At 39.7% G+C, this 17,478-nt stretch overlaps 1 protein-coding gene across 4 annotated transcripts in view; it reads left to right on the top strand.

The window, feature by feature from the left end:
- ZCCHC2 (zinc finger CCHC-type containing 2) overlaps window positions 1–17,478 on the top strand; it is a 67,750-nt gene that overhangs the window by 15,436 nt on the left and 34,836 nt on the right. For all 4 annotated transcript variants that reach the window (XR_006279061.1, XM_038388711.2, XM_043508417.1 and 1 more), the window contains exons 3-5: window positions 6,570–6,646; window positions 10,877–10,948; window positions 15,855–15,967. Coding sequence is in view for 3 of the 4 variants with exons in the window: in XM_038388711.2 (XP_038244639.1) it covers window positions 6,570–6,646; window positions 10,877–10,948; window positions 15,855–15,967 (262 nt within the window). In the remaining variant the exon portion in view is untranslated. The remainder of the gene's footprint in view (window positions 1–6,569; window positions 6,647–10,876; window positions 10,949–15,854; window positions 15,968–17,478) is intronic.

Raw genomic sequence — 17,478 nt, 5'->3', positions numbered from 1 at the left:
TATTTATCCCTCTGATTTATTTCTAGAGAGCAGTCCTATCTCCTAATAGTTTTCTTTTAGTTTGGCTAAATAAGTCAAGCTCTTTGAGTCTCCTCTCGTAAGGTAGGTTTTCCATTCTTTCGATCATCCTTGTGGCCCTTTTCTGCATCTGTTCCAGTTTGAATTCATTTTTCCTTAAACACGGGAGGCCAGAACTGCACACAGTATTCCAGATCAGGTCTCGCTAGTGCCTTGTATAACTTAGATGTAGATATTATTTTTTTTTTTGTTTGTGGCTACATAACTGCACTCAAACAAAACTAAAACTTAGTCTCCTACTTGTTCAGCTAAGACAAACAAGTTTTACATTTATGGGAGATAATTCTATCTGCTTCTTGTTTACAATGTCACCTGAAAGTGAGAACAGGCATTCGCATGGCACTTTTGTAACTGCCATTGCAAGGTAAATAAGAAATTTTACATTGTTTTATGTAGGAGTGCAGTTATATTTACTTTGTATTCTGTTATAATTGAAATAAATATATCTGAAAATGTAGCAAACATCCAAAAAGATTTAAATAAATGGTATTCTATTGTTTAACAGTGCGATTAAATCTGCTATTAATCATGACTATTTTTCATCTTGTGATTAATGGCAATTTTTTAATAGTTTGACAGCCCTTTTATTTTCTTTCAAAATTTGTTTCAAGACCTTGCATATAACTAAGGTCAACCTAACAGTTCTGTAGTATTCCGGATCACTCCCCCCTCCCCCCTTCTTAAAAATAGGAACTATATTAACAGTTCTCCAGTCATGGGGTATGACACCCCCCCCCCCCCCATAGTTTACAGATTTATTAAAAACCCTTGCTATTGATCTTGTAATTTCATGTGCCAATTCCTTTAATATTCTTGGATGGAGATTATCAGTGCGCCTTCTCTTCCCCCCCACCCCTCTCAGTCCCATTAAGTTGTTTGAATTGGATTTCCACCTAAGATGTGTTAATTTCTACTTTCATATCCTTGTACAGTAGCCACTCTGCCACTATCCCTAAGCTCTTCATTACCCTTATTAAAAACTGAGGCAAAGTATTTGTTTTAAATGTTGGGCCATTCCTAGATGATTTTTAATCGCTACCCTATCCTCGGTGCTTAGTGGTCCCGCTTCTTCTTTGATTGTTTTCTTCTTATTTATATGGCTATAGAACCTTTTACTGTTTTTAATTTCCTTTGCAAGGTCCAACACTACTTGGCCTTTCGTCCAGTCAACTTCACTAACTAATTCCTTTTAAGTTTTCCTTTTTTTAAATTAAACCTAGTTGCTCATCTATTTTTGTTTCTTTCCATTTGGTTTAAACTGAATCAGCTCATGGTCACTTGAACCAATGTTGTCCCCTACAACCAACTCTTCTGTGAGGTCCTCATTACTCACCAATATCGAATCTAAAATGGTATTTCCCTTTTGTTGGTTCAGAAACTATTTGAAAACAATCTGTCAACTATCGCATCCAGGAAAATCTTGGCCCTACTATTGTTAGTAGCACTTGCCCTCCAATCTATATCTGGGAACTTTAGTCTTCCATAATCATAGAATTCTCAGTACTATTTATTTCATTAAAAACGTTAGAGGTCTCTCTATACAAATCAGATCCTAGGAGTCTGTTTCATACTCAAGTACTATCCTAGTGGAAGCTTTGGTAACTTTCTTCCCCAAAGTGATTTTGAACCAAACAGACTGTCTTATCCATTCCATCATTTCTAATTTCTTTACAGTCTACCTCATCATTAATACACAATGCTACTCCTTCACTCTAGTCATGACTACCATTCCACCATGTTTGTTATCCCTATGATACTCGGTTTCACTTCCTGCACCAGTAGTTCTAGTTCCTCTGTTTTGCTCTCCAGGCTCCTTGTATTGGAATCATACTTGTTTCTGTTTGACTTCGCCCAGATTCCTCACCCAATTGGGTACACTCATTCTACTACCAGTATTGCTTAACTTCACTGGCATTAGCACTAAGAGTCAGGTATCTTTCCTCTTAATGTTTGTTCTCCTACCCATTGCTGTTTCTTTCCCCATTGCTGTATCCTCTCTTGGTTTTCTCCTCCTGCTCAATGTTATAATCAGGTGTGGAGCTTGCATGAGGGTTTCTTTTAGAATGTTTTTATCTTAACAAAATACTTAAATGGGAACGAGTCTTTTGCTTTTCTTTACTATATACCAGTCCAGAAGTGCTTCGCTTCAGTTTGGAGTTTTAAAAGTGTAGTAGTGAAATACTGAAGAAAATGAGTAATAGTTTGTCTAGTTTTCAATGATTGTAGTCAAGTGCCACTCAGTTGCATTCCTCATTAAAAATGCCCTCTTTGCTTAGGGAATATGTATATAGATACTCCGGGGGTAATTCTGTAACACGAACTAAACATTCTGTGCACAATATTTTAAAATTCGCCATATTTTATTTGTCAACACAATATAATCATGCCAGTTAATTATTTTGGTAATTTATTTAAACTACAATACAGTGGATGGAGAATGGGATTGTGAGGCATTGGAGGAAATATCCAAACCCCATTTGTCTAATAGTAATGTAGCTAGGTTTGACCCTTTATTTCTAATTTTTTCAACAAATGTGTGTAGCCATATGCTCAGTATTATATCATAGGTAACTGGAGAGCAAGTGAGGCCTGGGGAGTCACACTCACAATTTATATTGGCTACCGACCATTTCCAGAAAGGTTAGTAGGAGACAGTTCATTGAGCACATTTTGATAGGAAAATTTAAGTCCAAAAAATTAGACCCATTCTAATCACTGAAGCACCATAAGCATTTATATGGTCATACTGTCTTTTACAATAAGGCTCCTTTACACCTCTCCAGCAATGTAAAGGAGCCTTAAAACTTTTACACATGTTTTATGCTCCTGGGGGAACTCACTAAAAAGGGGAACAATTCGCTAACAGTGGGACCAACTAAGTAGGCAGCCTGCTATGTTATACTCTGCCTGAGAGGACAGAGCCTGCCTCACGCCTACTTCCAGATACCCTAAAGCCCTGCCCCTCCATGCCAGGCGTGCCGCAATAGTGAGCCAGAAGCACAGAGTCTCTATTGTTCACTTGGTTGCATGCCTGCCCAGTCCCACACCCAGGATTGATTGTCTCCCCACAAATGCCCAGCTCTCTCCCACTTCCCCATCCCCCACGTTGATTTACGTCTCCACCAGCTGCTCTGGGCTGCCAGGGAAGAGCAAGTGACTGACTACTCTTGCAGCTTCCCTTTTGCTTCCCCTCAGAAGTAATTTTTCTGTGGGGAAGCAAAGAAACCTGCAGATGACATGAATTCTGTGCCAATGTAGTGCATCTTCCAGGTGGAATTGCTGAGTAGAGTTCAGGTAACTTGCAAAAAGTTACTTGGAAACTTGTGACAATCATATCTTATCCAGTAAACCCCAGTTCTTCTCATATAGATGACTTCAAAACTCTGTGTTGAAGCCAGCTGTGTGGTTTAAAAAAAAAAAAAAAAGGAAAAAAAAAGTGTTCTTACGTATAACTCAAAGCAAGATTTAGCTTCCCGACTTGGTTCTGGTACATAATTTGATTGTAGCTAACTGCTAAAACAATGATCAGAAAGATGGTAAGCTGTAGTATGCACACAAATGACATTCAGCATGAATATGTATTGTGTACAGAATGAGTCAGAGCTATGTATGAGCCATTATTATCTTAGCCAGTGTTACTTAATTTAAACAACCAATCCATCCACTTACTTAAGCTCTTAAAAACACTGACTCTGGAAGAAAAGTCTGTTTAAAAACATAAATAAAAAAGCAACATAGGAAATTACAAAACAAAGTCTTTATTTCAGAAACACTTAGAGGCTGCTGAGAGGTAACTACAATATCAATCAGAGCGCTTACAAAATCTGGAGCACTGAAAACCAAGAAAATGAACAGTAAAGGAGATTGCATATCTTACTTTGCCTACATAATAAATGCATAATAGTTATTCCTCAAATATTATAAATATTTCAACACCAAGTCTTAAATAGCCTAAAATAAAAGTTTTGTTTTCGAGATTAATACTAACATAAATGTGTACACATATAGTTAGGATCAGCCTCAAATACTAGTCAGCATACACTTTCCCTATTAAATCATAAACTTATGGTGAAATGTCATAACTACATGTACATCATTATCAAATGACTATGAACCAAGAATTTTTATGTTTGTACACAAATGTTAACTGGTATTTCCCATTGAACAATGCCTCTTACGGAAGGCCCAGACTCAAGGTGTTATGCAGTGCATGTTTCTTTATAATTAAAAACCAATGAATTTGTTAACATAGGCAGTTGAAGATTTTGCAAGGTTAACTGTTCAGTTATTCTTAAGTTCTTGAGCTTACAGGGGTAGCAGTCTTAACTTTTGAAACAAAGGTTTTTGTTTAATTTTTGGGCTAACTTAAATATCTGTGTATTGCTGGGTAGATCACTTTTTCCTCTCATTACTTTGAAAACAAGTTACTCTCACAATTTAAAAAAAAAAAAAAAACAAATCTGGGAAGTGACATTTAAAATTCCTAGCTATAAAGAATACTCTGTTTATGGTTTGGAAACTAAGTTGTGGGATTATAGGATTTCAGGTTTGTGTGGTTGCTTGTTTCAGTTTATCCAAGATTCAGTTACTAATTTTGCTGTTTCAGTCTAGAACTGGCATTTAGAAATTGATGTCTAACCTACTGAAACTTTTAAATTTAAATGCAAGTGTGAGCAGAAGCTGTACAAGTTGTGTAAGGTAATATTGCAGCTGATTTGGCAAGAATGAATAACTCTGTTCTAATCAATATATGCAAGGAGGTTAATTAAGATTCCTTATCTCTGAATTACCTGACATTTTAACTATTTCAATCTTAATTTTTCAGTGATGAAAAAACAAGCTTGCTACTTTAAAAAAAAAAAAAAAAAAGGGGGGGGGGTGAGCAGAACGATAAGGAGAGAATCTCCTGCAGACAATTGCTTTTGCATGATGTACAAAAAATCCATGTCTTTCTGCCTTCAAGGTCACTGATACAAATGCTTATGTTGTGACCTTACTTAACAGATGAGGTCTGTCAAGATCAGCCCATGGTTGTAAGGAAATAAATTCTTTATCTTGATGCATTCTTGAGGCATGTCACACTACAGCCCTAAATCACTTTGTCAGCTTACAGCCACGGCAGTAATTACTGCAGTGGCTGGTGTCTCCACTATCTTCCCTTTTTTGTCAGTGGTGTGCATCCTCACTAGAAGCGCTTCCACCAACTGAAGAGGGGCAGTGTGGGAGCCTGAGAGCCAGGGCTCTCGGCTCTGCACAGCTTCATGCTGGGAGCCCAGTTGCTGCCTGGGCTTCCCACCTCCCAGCATAGAGATGTGAAATTGACAAGACACTTGCATCAGCTGCTGGGTAAAGCAATGTCTACACACACAGTGTCCCTAACTACACCAACATTAGCAATGTTGGTGTAGTAGGGCACTCATATCGATGGGATGAGGCTGTAGTGTGTACACTGACATAATTAGGTTGATGTAAACTGCCTTATGTCGACCTAATTGTAGCATAGACCAGGCCTTAGAGGTAACAAGATAAGAGGAGCTTTTCAACTTCATAACAACTTTCATATAGGATTTTTATTACAAGTTGCATCCTGAAAAACGCTGATTCAAGTTTTAAGTAATATTTGAAGATTACAACACATCTCCTTAACAAGTATCAGCAAGGGGTGCCCCCTTTTTTCCAGGTGTGGGAGACTATGTGGAGGATTCAGAGGGTGTATAGAGCCTGTAGCCCACCTTCTCCACTGCAATGCAGTGAAACTGCCCTGGCCTGTTACGGATCTGTCTGAATAGTCTGGGTGCTGGAACTATTAGTCTCAGTCTCTTGAGCTCTTTTTCAGTAATTCATTCTGTGTATGAACAAGTTCAAAATCTGCAATCTGAATATAGTACTTCTCTCTTGCTGTAGTCTCCCCATCCTTTCTTACCCTTCCCCCTCCCCCTTTTTTTCCTGATCATTGACTTAGTTCATGCTGTCATACTTCTATCAGTATTCTACATTTTACCTCACTTGTCACTTTCACTTACAGACTCTGGCCTTTTGTGAAGTGGGCCCTATTTCTTAACTTCTGCAAAATGGGATTGCAATGCACAGGAGTTGACTGTTTTCAGTTGGCTGCATTGAAACCTTTTGCTATAAATGCATGATTTAATTTACAATGTTATTTTAAGGTTTTCTCTTCTGACGATAATTACTGGGTCTGTTGTCTGTGTAAGGCTTCATGTCCATATCTCTAATATTGTGTAATACTTCTGGACAGAAATACACAAAATGGTGGTAATAAGTATTGAGAATCTGGTTTTGAAGAGTGGTTTTCAGACCAGAGAAACTTATTTCCTTGAGCACCAGGGCCGTGGGTTTCTGCTCCTATTTTCCCCAGAAAAAGAGTAACTGGCAGTGAGGGTGCATGATTCTCTAACGTGGTAATGCTGTCCATAACAGATTTTTCAAACTAGACCTGTACCTAGTACAACAAATTGCTGTTTTTCTTTCAGCTGTTCACATTGAGAAGATAACCCTGAAAGGAGTATCAAGAAAAAGGGCTGACAAACATTTGGAGTACACCTTCAAAGTAAGCAAATAACAGCTGGCTTTTAAAAGTACATCTTTTTAATATGAAGTTAACACAGCTTAGGGATATAAAAATTGTTTTTAAATTACTAATGTTAGTGAGATTTCTCTCCCCATCAGTTCTTTTAAAGTGGTGTCTACCTATTCTAAGACACATGCTCTCTGCCTCATGCATTAAGGTATGGTGCAAATACTTCCTGTACTTCCAGGCCTGAGGTGTGAAGACGCAACATACTGAGCACCAGTTAGGCCTCTTCTAAACGTGTGTGTGTGTGTGTGTGACTGACTGTGACTGTGACTCCAGAGTAATATGCCTGAAAACCTTGGCCTTTTTGGGTGTAACCCAGACCTGGAGAGCTGCATGCTTGTGAAAATTCTAAAACAGTACTAGTAAAATATTTCATACTAAAACTATTTAGTTATTTAGTAAAAATACCAAATAGGTGTTCTGAGGTTTTTGTGTCTGCAGCTGCCAGTAGTACAGAAGTCTGAAAGGCAGTCAAGGCGTGTAGCCTTTTATAACTATATATTCTGAATGTTTGGTTCTACAAAAGGATGGCCCTGACAAGCACTGCTTTCTGGAAGGTCTATCTTGTGTATCCCACAAGCATGAGAATATCCAGAGACAATGATCTGATGGTTACCAGGGGTTGGGGGTTGATTACGTAAGTGAGTAGTGCTTTGCTACTAGTTCAGAAAAGCTTTCTATGCTGAAGTGCATTAAGTTAGACTATTAATGCTGTGTATCTATGAATTCTGCAAACTGGTCCTACTTTGACTAAATGAGGACAACTTACAGTTTGTTCCTAGTCAATGCTATGTAATGTGGCCAAGTACTTAAGGCACTGGATTGGGACTTGGAAGGCCTGGGTTTGATTCCTTTCGCCATCTGTAAAATGTGGTGATTGTCATTTGCAAAGCATTTTGAGATCCATTAATAAAGTGCTATATAAAAGCAAGGTATTTCAGTGTCTAACCTTATTGGCCACTGACAAGTAGACGTGAAAATGTAACAATATTCCCAGGTGAAAACTTTAAGTTTTGGAGCTAAAGTTTTAAAAACAAAAAACCTCACTTAGGGTTTTCTTTCCCCCGAAAACAGTGTTGTAGAGCAGTGGTCTCCAAACATTTTTGATCGTGCACCCCTATCAGTAAAAATTGTTTGATCACACACCCCCAAAATATGTATATTTATGTATAAATTGTATACATGTACTACTGTATTAATATATTCTGTAAATTATAAAACATACACAAAATAGAAATTAAAAAATGAGAGATGAAATAAACAAACAATATTTTAAATGTTTTATTTATGAACAGTAAAAAAACCTTTAATTTTAGTTAGAGCAATGTGATTTGAATATGCTTTTATTTTTGAAAATCTTGGTTTAACACTTTGTGATACAGTGGGCACTCAGGGTGAGGGTGCAGGGTCTGGGAGGGAGTTATGGTGTGGGAGGGCACTTGGGGTGGGGGTGCGGGAAGAGGCTCAGGGCTGGGGCAGGCAGGAGGTGCAGAGCACTTACCTGGGGCAGCTCCTGTTTGGTGCAGGGGGTGCGCAGGTGGCTCAGCGCAGCACAGCACCACCCCCATGGCCACGATTCTGGGAGCTGCCCACCCCCAGCAGGCAGGGCCACCTGGAACACAGGGGCTTTAGAGCCCTGGGCTAAGGGGGCCTCGGGGCCCTGGCCTGCAGCTCTAAAGCCCCTTCTGGAATGCGGCCCTGAGAACACAGGCCGGAGGACTTGGGAGGAGCAGGGACAGCCAGCAGCCGGAGAGAAGCGGCGCTTTCCCCTTCAAAGCGTGCTCCTCCATGGGCCAGAGGAATCGGAACCACCCCCCCCGGCGGTGCTCCTCCTGCTGTGCCCCACAATCTATTGTCTTGCGCACCCCACTTTGGAGACCACTGTTGTAGAGCATGTTAATTTAGAGTTTAGTCTACAAAATGTATAACACACTACAGATGCACATGCTTTTGTCATTGAAGCAATCTTAACTGTGTCAAAGTAGCTATTTTGAGAACAACCAGAAACTTGGTTTATGTCTATATTTCAGCTGGGAGCGAGCCTCCCTGCCCAGCAGACAGACTTGTGCGCTCTCTCCTTGAGTTAGCATGCTAAAAATAGTAGGTTGGACATTGCGGCATGGGCAGTTGCTTGAGTAGCCACCAGAGACCAACTCTGCCCATCCCTCTGGATATGAGCTCAGATGGCTGGACCAAACCACTGCCTGTACCACAATATCTACACCAGGGGTCAGCACCAACATGTTGCATAACGGGCACTTGACAAAATTACCATACCTAGTGATGGACGTTGTGGGGGAGAGAGGGGTATGTCATTCAGTCATTCAGTTTTTTGAAAAATTACCATGGAGACTTGTGTCCGTATACAGACACGTTGCTGACCTCTGCACCCATTGCTACTTCTAATGCAGTAGCTTGAGCAAAGTTAATGTGAGCCCACATTGGCTGGGAGGCATGCTCCCATCTGCAGCATAGACATACCCTTTAGACAACCATCTCCATCCATCACATAATACATTAGTGACATAAACCTGAATAACTCAAAGGTGTTTAGAGAGCCAGTCTGCAGATTATCATGATAGCAGTCTTGAAATCCTACATGAAGTAGGAAAGAAGCAGAGACTTGCTGGAAAGCATTTAAGTGAATTCTCCAGCTCAATTCCCTTTGTACTCTTAGGGTGGAGAATAGCTCCTTCTCCAGCACATCTAGGAACCCAAACAACTAGATCTCCTCTATTCAACTCTTACCCTTTTTGCTCCAAAACACTTGAGAGGTCTGCCATGTAAGTTGTTCTTCTACCCTTCAATAAATATGAGGTTGTAGAAACTGTCATCCTCCACAAGCATAGCAGCTTACAAGCCTCCCCAGAATCTCGACTGAAAACTGTCACCTCGACTGTGGTGGTTAGATCCATTCAGCTACTGCTAAATACCCTCTTATTTTGAGCTGTCAGCTCCACTTCCTGGTGTATAGGATCTTCTAAAGTTAGGTCTGAAGCTAGGAAACTGAGCCACTTAGCAGAGGAGGGAAATAGAATTTACTCTTCACTTTTTATTAGTAATTATATAGAGCCTTTATTTTGCTGTTCACATATTGGGCTAGTGCAGCAAAGCATGGAGAAGCACTAATATAACGTATAAACTCGTACCAGAATTTCAAGTCTACTCTAACTTCATAACACTTCTTGATGCAAACTTTTACAATACTTATTGCATCCTACATCCATCTCTTGTATGGCTTTTTAAACATTAAAACTCCTTAACTTTAGGAGATAGCAAACTATATCATTTGGCAGAGTAACTGGACAGAGGTTTTGACTTACCCAAGTAAGAGTGGTGGAACTAAACTTTGTATGCCTTACTTGGAATCCTCTTCTCTAAAGAAACAGTGTGGTTTTACTGGGCTCGTGTCTGGTACTGGGAGCCAGTAATTACTGACTTTTAATACTGCTTCTTCTAGTAATTTAGTTGTATAGCCTCAGATGCGTGATTTTAGGCCCAAATTTTCAAGTGTGCGCTAATCTTGTGTGCCCAGCTTGATTTCCCCTCTTTCACTCCCTCACTCTGGAGATGATGGACTTATTGGTGCTTGTTCCTCCAGAAATGTCTGAGTTGTCTTTTAGACCTGGGGTTCTCAACCTTTTTCTTTCTGAGGCACCCCCAACATGCCGTAAAAACTCCACGGCCCACCTGTGGCACAGCAACTGGTTTTCTGCATATAAAAGCCAAGGCCAGCGTTAGGGGGTAGTAAGAAAGGCAATCACCTGGGGCCTCTATGCCACAGGATCCCGTAAAGCTAAGTTACTCAGGCTTTGGCTTCAGCCCCAGGTCACGGGGCTCAGGGCCCTGGACTTCAGCCCAATTGGTGGGGCTTCGGCCTTCTGTCCTAGGCCCCAGCAAGTCTAAAGTTGGCCTTGCTTGGAGGACCCCTGAAACCTGTTCACAGGCCCTCAGGGGCCCCCGACACCTGGTTGAGAACCACTGTTTTAGAGGATATCCAGAGTTGTTAGTAAGGGCCACACTTTCAAAAGGAGTCTACCTGTATTTTCCCAAAATGGATATTAATACTTAATTGCAGTGGGAATTTGTATGCCATCTTTAAATGGACAGTGCTGTAGATGTACTAAATGTAATTAAATAGTATGATGCAAGGTAAGAAACATGATGTAACTTTCCTCCTCTTCTCCTCTTCCTTCCTACCAGGTAACCTGGTCTGATCTTTCTGTAACATGTGTAACAAAAACACACCAGGAGCTGCAGGAATTCCTACTAAAAGTATGTATTCAAGTGTAAGTAACGTACAAGCAGAGTACTGTACATCACACTACAATTTCATGGGATAGGGCACTAGTAGATAATTGTCTTTTGAGCTTTAATGACAGAAGCTTGAGAATATTGCCAGACTTTTGGCTTTCAGGAAAGCACTGATTGAGTGAACACCAGTGCATGTTAGACATTCCATTTAAAGGAATGTACATTGTATGGTGATAGATTCCTTTCCAAAGTATGTGACCATATGCTTCCCAGCTTATGGCTGCCTCTGCTTCTTAGCCAAAGGCATTGGCCTAAGAACAGGACCTCAGACTGTCACAGTGAGCTAAGGCCCTTACAGATTCTTTCTTGTATACCTCTATTACTAGCTAAATGATAAATGTATACCTACATTCTTAAAGTACGATGAAGTGATCTGTAGCTCACGAAAGCTTATGCTCAAATAAATTTGTTCTCTAAGGTGCCACAAGTACTCCTTTTCTTTTTGCTGATACAGACTAACACGGCTGCTACTTTCCAAAGTATGTTGACCATCCTTTTGCCCAAGCAGGACTAGAAGATATGGTTCCTTGGTTGGCAGGAGATGGTAGTTTGAGATGGGAGACAAACCTTCGTGCCTTTTTGACTCTAACTGAGCTGTCCTAAAACTCTAAGGCGGCTTTCTTTATGGTCCCAGTGGAGCTAACACCAGACATGGCTACATGAATTACATGGGTGCTAACAAACATGTTAGTACTACTCTGGGAAAATAACTTAATTACTGGTGCAAAGCCAAGAATACCAAACTTTTTACAATTTTCTACTTGGTGTTGTAGAGACAAATGCAGCCCCCTTCCCTGAGGAGCTCACAAAATATGAGTAAACTAGCCGATATTTGTGCTGTATGTCCATTGTGCCCTGTAAAATAGGTTAAAACAGTGATATCCTAGCTACTGTGGTCTTGCATCCATTCCTCACCTCAGTGGCTATTCTTGGATTTTGCCTACCCTAGAGAATCTTTCTTTACCTCTTCCAGTGATTCAGAGTGTTAACGAGGGCTTGGCTCAAATAGCTTCTCGTGTTACTATTACCCTGTTAACATAACTTTATACAAAGAGCATCTTGATGGACCCCAGTGCATATGAATTATCAGTGTTTTTGGTGGAGCTTCGCTACCCTAAAAGGGAATAAGATTTAAGTTCATATTGGAAAACCCTCCTTGCTCAGCGTACAATCCAGACTTTTTGAATGTTACACGCTTTTTCATTTGGGAGACTTCTAGATCTATGAGAGCTTTGAAGGGTTCTAAGAGACCTTCCTCAGCTTTCTAGTAACCTCAAGTGCTAAGAAGCCTAGCCAGACACCTGTTCATTTCTGCTTCCAGGTGTAGAGCTAAGCCTAGAGATTTAGCCATTCAGAATCCAGCAGGTATGGATTTAGTTGGAATATGTATGACCCTGATCCAGACTGGCTGCACAATGCAGTACAGATGATTGGCCAGCGCCATATACTGTGCCTAACAAATAGGAAGGGATCCACACCAGATGACTCTTTGAGAATAGTGAGCCACAGGATAGCTGTAATATTACACTACCTAATAGGGAGAATCAATATCCTGGCAGACTAATTCAGCCAGAATCAGTGGTACCAGTATGGTCCCTGAAAATCCGTTTCAGAATGGGTATTTTTCAGGTAGGAATAAATCTGTCTGATAGTTAGTTTATAATAAGACACGATACCAGTGTCAGAGGTTCTGTTCTAGGGCAGATGAAGATGTTAGTCACTTCAGAGGCTTTTCTGTTAAATTGGGGAACAGATCTCCTCTTTGCCTTCCTCTTCTATCCTTTTGATACCAAGCATGTGGAGTAACGTCTGGCAAGACAGGGCACTGCTTTTAGTGGTTTCCATTGTTCTATTGGTGCATCTCCCAGTAACAGTGTGACTGTGCAGTTTTACTGGTAAGTAACTCGTATATACATACTCGGGCTGCTGCTTTTGTATTTGATACCTCTTTTGATGAAAGTCATTTAGCTCCTATAGCAGTTCAGAGAAGGATGAGTGATTACGGACATGGAAAAACCCTTGTATGAAGGATTCCCAGTCTTCCTTACAGTAGAAAGACACATAAGAGGGGGATATGATAAAAGTATATAAAACCTACAGTAGAACCTCAGTTACAAACTGATCAGTCAATCACACACCTCATGTGGAACCAGAAGTATGCAATCAGGCAGCAGAGACTAAAAAAGCAAATACTGTACAGTCCTGTGTTAAATGTAAACTTTAAAATCTTTCCCTTTTTAGTAAAGATTTGACAAGATAAGGAAACTGTTTCTGAGCTTTTCATTTAAATTAAGGCAGTTAAAAGCAGCCTTTCTTCTGCACAGTAAAGTTTCAAAGCTGTATTAAGTCTGTTAAATTTTGAAAACAACCATAACATTTTGTTCAGAGTTGTGAACATTTCAGAGTTATAAGCAACCTCCATTCCTTGGGTGTTCATAACTCTGAGGTTTTACTGTATGCTATAGAGTAGGTAGATAGGGAGCTTCTGTTCTACCCTCATAGTGCAAGAATAATTGGTCATTCAGTGAAACTAATTAAAGGAATTAGACTCACAGGATGTTGCTGAGGCCAAGAATTTAGCAACATTCAGAGAGGGATTCAACATTTGTATGGCTAACACAAACAGTTTGTTAAACTCTGAAAGGGATAACTGAATAAGCATGTGGTCTGGTAGGTAGTCATTCTCCAAGTAGTAGGTATTCAATGAGACCTTAAGAAGGACAGTCTATCCTGTATCTACCTGCTGCAAGGTTTCTTGCATCTAGGTTTGGCTTCCTATCAGATAGGACATTGGAATAAATAGACCATGGATTTAATGCTCTTTCCTGTGTTACCTAGACTATTAGTGTTCAACACTCACTTCCAAAGTTTCTGGAGAAACTCATTTAAGATGTTCTAGGCTGTTCAGTTACTGAAGTCTAGAAGAAAATGTTCATTCCATCAGTTAGGCAGTTCAAGAGGGAATTTTGCTCATACAACAAGCAAAGATGAGCCCTTTCAAGATTTCCGCTCTTCAAGGTAGCAGAAAAAGAAGCTCTGCTTCCAGAGGTAAAAGAAGCTGAGCCAAGGCTGCACCTGCAATCTCCATCTCAAACTGCTACATGACTCCCTCACTTTAGTGGCCCAAGAAAGCATAATGGGGAAACTTCATCATTTTGCCCATTTATGCACCTCTACAATGTCTGGCAGGGGGATCTTGTTTATTCCACAAGGCTACTCTGTGGAATAGAAATACTATGTAGGACAGATTAATTCAGTCCCCTTCATTACAACAAACCCCATAAAGCAAAGGACTATTCAAGATCATTCTAATATTTCCCTTTCTTCTTGGAAAGAGCCCATTAACTGAATCTCCATGAGAACTTGCAGTATATTCAAATCTGTGCATCCCCATATCTCTCATGATTGACTTAGTAAAATTTTCAAAACATACCTAAGTCCTCTTTCATCCAAATTCACTTTTTACATAATGGGTTTCAAAACAGGCACTTTAAATGGTCAAGACCTGCATTCTTAAACTGTCAGATATTTAAGATGACATCTCTGGATACACAAACACATCAAAATTTTTGTGCTGTGGATCTCCTCAAGCCTTCCCTAGTTCATAGATTTCCATTCTGGTCTAAGACATTCCTGCTTTCAACACTTTTATTTGAGTTTAAAGTTTGTATTTTCTGTGGTCAAAATCTCCTTTCTCATTACCACTAATTTAGCACCAAGTCTCTGATGTTTCAAAAAGAAAAGGAGTACTTGTGACACCTTAGACTAATAAATTTATTTGAGCATAAGCTTTCGTGCTCATCTGATGAAGTGAGCTGTAGCTCACGAAAGCTTATGCTCAAATAAATTTGTTAGTCTCTAAGGAGCCACAAGTACTCTTTTTCTTTTTGCGAATACAGACTAACATGGCTGATGTCTGTGTATCTTAAAAACCAAACACCTATATAACAGAAGCTCTTATGAAAGGACCTAGTCCTAGAGCTGAAGATGGGCACTTTTCACACACTTGATTTAGGAATATTCTATTTCATGAGTCTTCATATTTCCTCTGCTTCCACTAGCTGCTGTGGTCTAGTCCATGTATACAGTGCCCACTTCATGAAGTGGGGAGTAAAAAACACAACTTCTGACATATGTCACTTTATTTTTTTCTATGCCTTCATTACTCTTTGGGTGGGGTGTTAATTTGCAGGTTTTTATTTGGAAATTCTGATTCTATGTCAAGTTTTGTAAGTTGCTACCTAGAAGTAGCGCATATTGGTACCTCTTATTTAATGCAATAGTTCCTTATGCCGTGCAAGAAATTCTTAATTCCTGGCCAGTGAATAACATACAGTTCCCAGCTAGCACTCTGACTTCAGTCTCTTCAAATATGCTGAAGGATGCTGATGGACAACTGCTTCTTTGTAAACTATATAACATCGTGATCATAACTGATTGTCACTAGATGTTAAAAGGTGCAGTATTGCTATTCAGTTAAATTTTGGAAATTGACATTGAACTGCTAGCATTTCTCAAATAAAAATTCAATTTTTTTAGAGAAATTTTCATGATTAGAATCTCATCTCATGCTTTCACATTACAGCACATCATTTGGAAGTTTTCAAGTAAAGAATGTTAACAAATTTTTGTCTCCAGCTAAATTGGAACATTTAAATGGCCTCGGGCACTTTAGTATTCACGGTTCTCTAACAAATTGTTTTGCTGTTAACCGTGGTACGCAGTATTAGAGCAATGAGATTTGTTTTAAAAGAAGCAAATCCAAGATCAGTGCTGCTAAGTAAGGAATATAATTGCATATATAAAGAGTACTGCTAAGACTTTGAATATGATGGTGCACAACTCATATTTGGAACCCTTTCACCAGCTTCCAAAAGAACTGTCATCTGAAGCGTTTGACAAGACCATTTTAAGAGCACTAAATCAGGGTTTCCAGAAGAAGGAAGAACGGCGGCACGCAGATCTAGAGCCAATAATAAGGTAACCAGCTGAGCAGACAAATGATTTTCTTTGAAAAGAACCACCTAAGTCAAGTGAGCTATCAGCAGCATGGCATCCTGTGATAAGACTTCCTTAGAGGCTCTGGACTTCAGAGAAGTACAATAAAATGAGTCGCGTGTGGAAACATGTATCATCCTCTGTCCAGTTTCTCTTCTTTTCCTTGTCTGTTTTCTTTTTCTCTCCCCTCCTCCCCTTAACTTTGAAGAAAAGAAAATTTGATTACTCTTTTCCAGGTCAAATGAGCATTTCCTTCCCTCAACTAGTGTTTGGGTTTTGGTTTTGGTTTTTTTCCCCTCTCCCCATTGATCCCATTTTCTCTATGCTTTCTTCCCTCCCTCTTAAGTCTTTTGTGAATATGTACTGCAGAATGCAACTTAATTCCAAAATCTGTAGTGGCTACCAGGCTTAATCCATTGACTTTAGTGGGAATTAATTGTTCTCATGGAGCAGAGTATTTACAGGCAAAATGGACTGGCAGTGGCTAAGTGAAACAGCAACTGTTTATCTTTGAGAGCCAGGTATTCAACTGAGATGCTCTTAGAAAGATGCTCTTAATAATTAGCTGCTGTACTCAAGAAAATGCTTGTCTTGGGGTAACATTATGTGGTGGTGTTATATCCAGGGATCAGATCTCCATTGTATTCGGAGCTGTACGAACACTGTAGGAAGACAGTACCCCCAAAGGGCTAATAGTTTCATGTAAGATAAGAGGCAATGAGTGACAAACAAGATGGCTTGGAAGAGAATGGATAAGGGTAGTATTATGTGAATATGGAATTCAATAGGCTAGCTATATGTAGAATTTGATAGTCCCAAATTGGTTTTAATAGAAATTCCAAGACACACTCTAAAATAGAGCTCAGGTTGGAGAGTACAGATCTTTAAGGCTAATAGGGTGACGGAGGCTGTAATGCATGGTTACGAAAGAATTACAAAGCCAGGAAATTCTGTTAAGGTTACGCTTAAAAGAGATCCAAACATGTTATGATATGGAAATGTGCCTAAGATACCCAAACATTGTTAACTGTCCTGTGAGGCCAGGCATTAACCATATGATTATGGCATTGTGGTTCCAGGTTAGATTAAACTGACTTTTTTCCCCCTTCGTGGTGTCACTGCAGGACAGAGTTAAATTTTTGTTGTTGTTTTAAATGTGATACAACTTGAAGTTTTTAAGCAATGGACAGCATAGTTTTCTGGAAAATGGAAATTGCTAATATTCTTCAGCAAGCAAAAACTGGAACTTGGGCTGGGATTTTCAAAGTAATTGATGATGTTGGCCGAAGCCTTCTCCTATTTGAAGGCTCATGGGCTTTGTCACTGACTCAGTGGGAGCAGATTTAGATGAACACTGAGTGGTTTTGAAAATCCAGTCCTTTTTCATGTTTACCTCAAGAATATTCAACGACTCTAATTTATTTCCATAAACAAATTTAAATCTACGTGTAAAGGAATAAATTGATGGACTGGATTTTTGGTAGCACCTTGTG

Source organism: Dermochelys coriacea, chromosome 2 (assembly GCF_009764565.3).
Source record: "Dermochelys coriacea isolate rDerCor1 chromosome 2, rDerCor1.pri.v4, whole genome shotgun sequence".
Taxonomy (NCBI): domain Eukaryota; kingdom Metazoa; phylum Chordata; order Testudines; family Dermochelyidae; genus Dermochelys; species Dermochelys coriacea.
The sequence above is the reverse complement of the archived record's forward strand: the minus strand, read 5'-3'. Positions and strand labels throughout refer to the sequence as shown.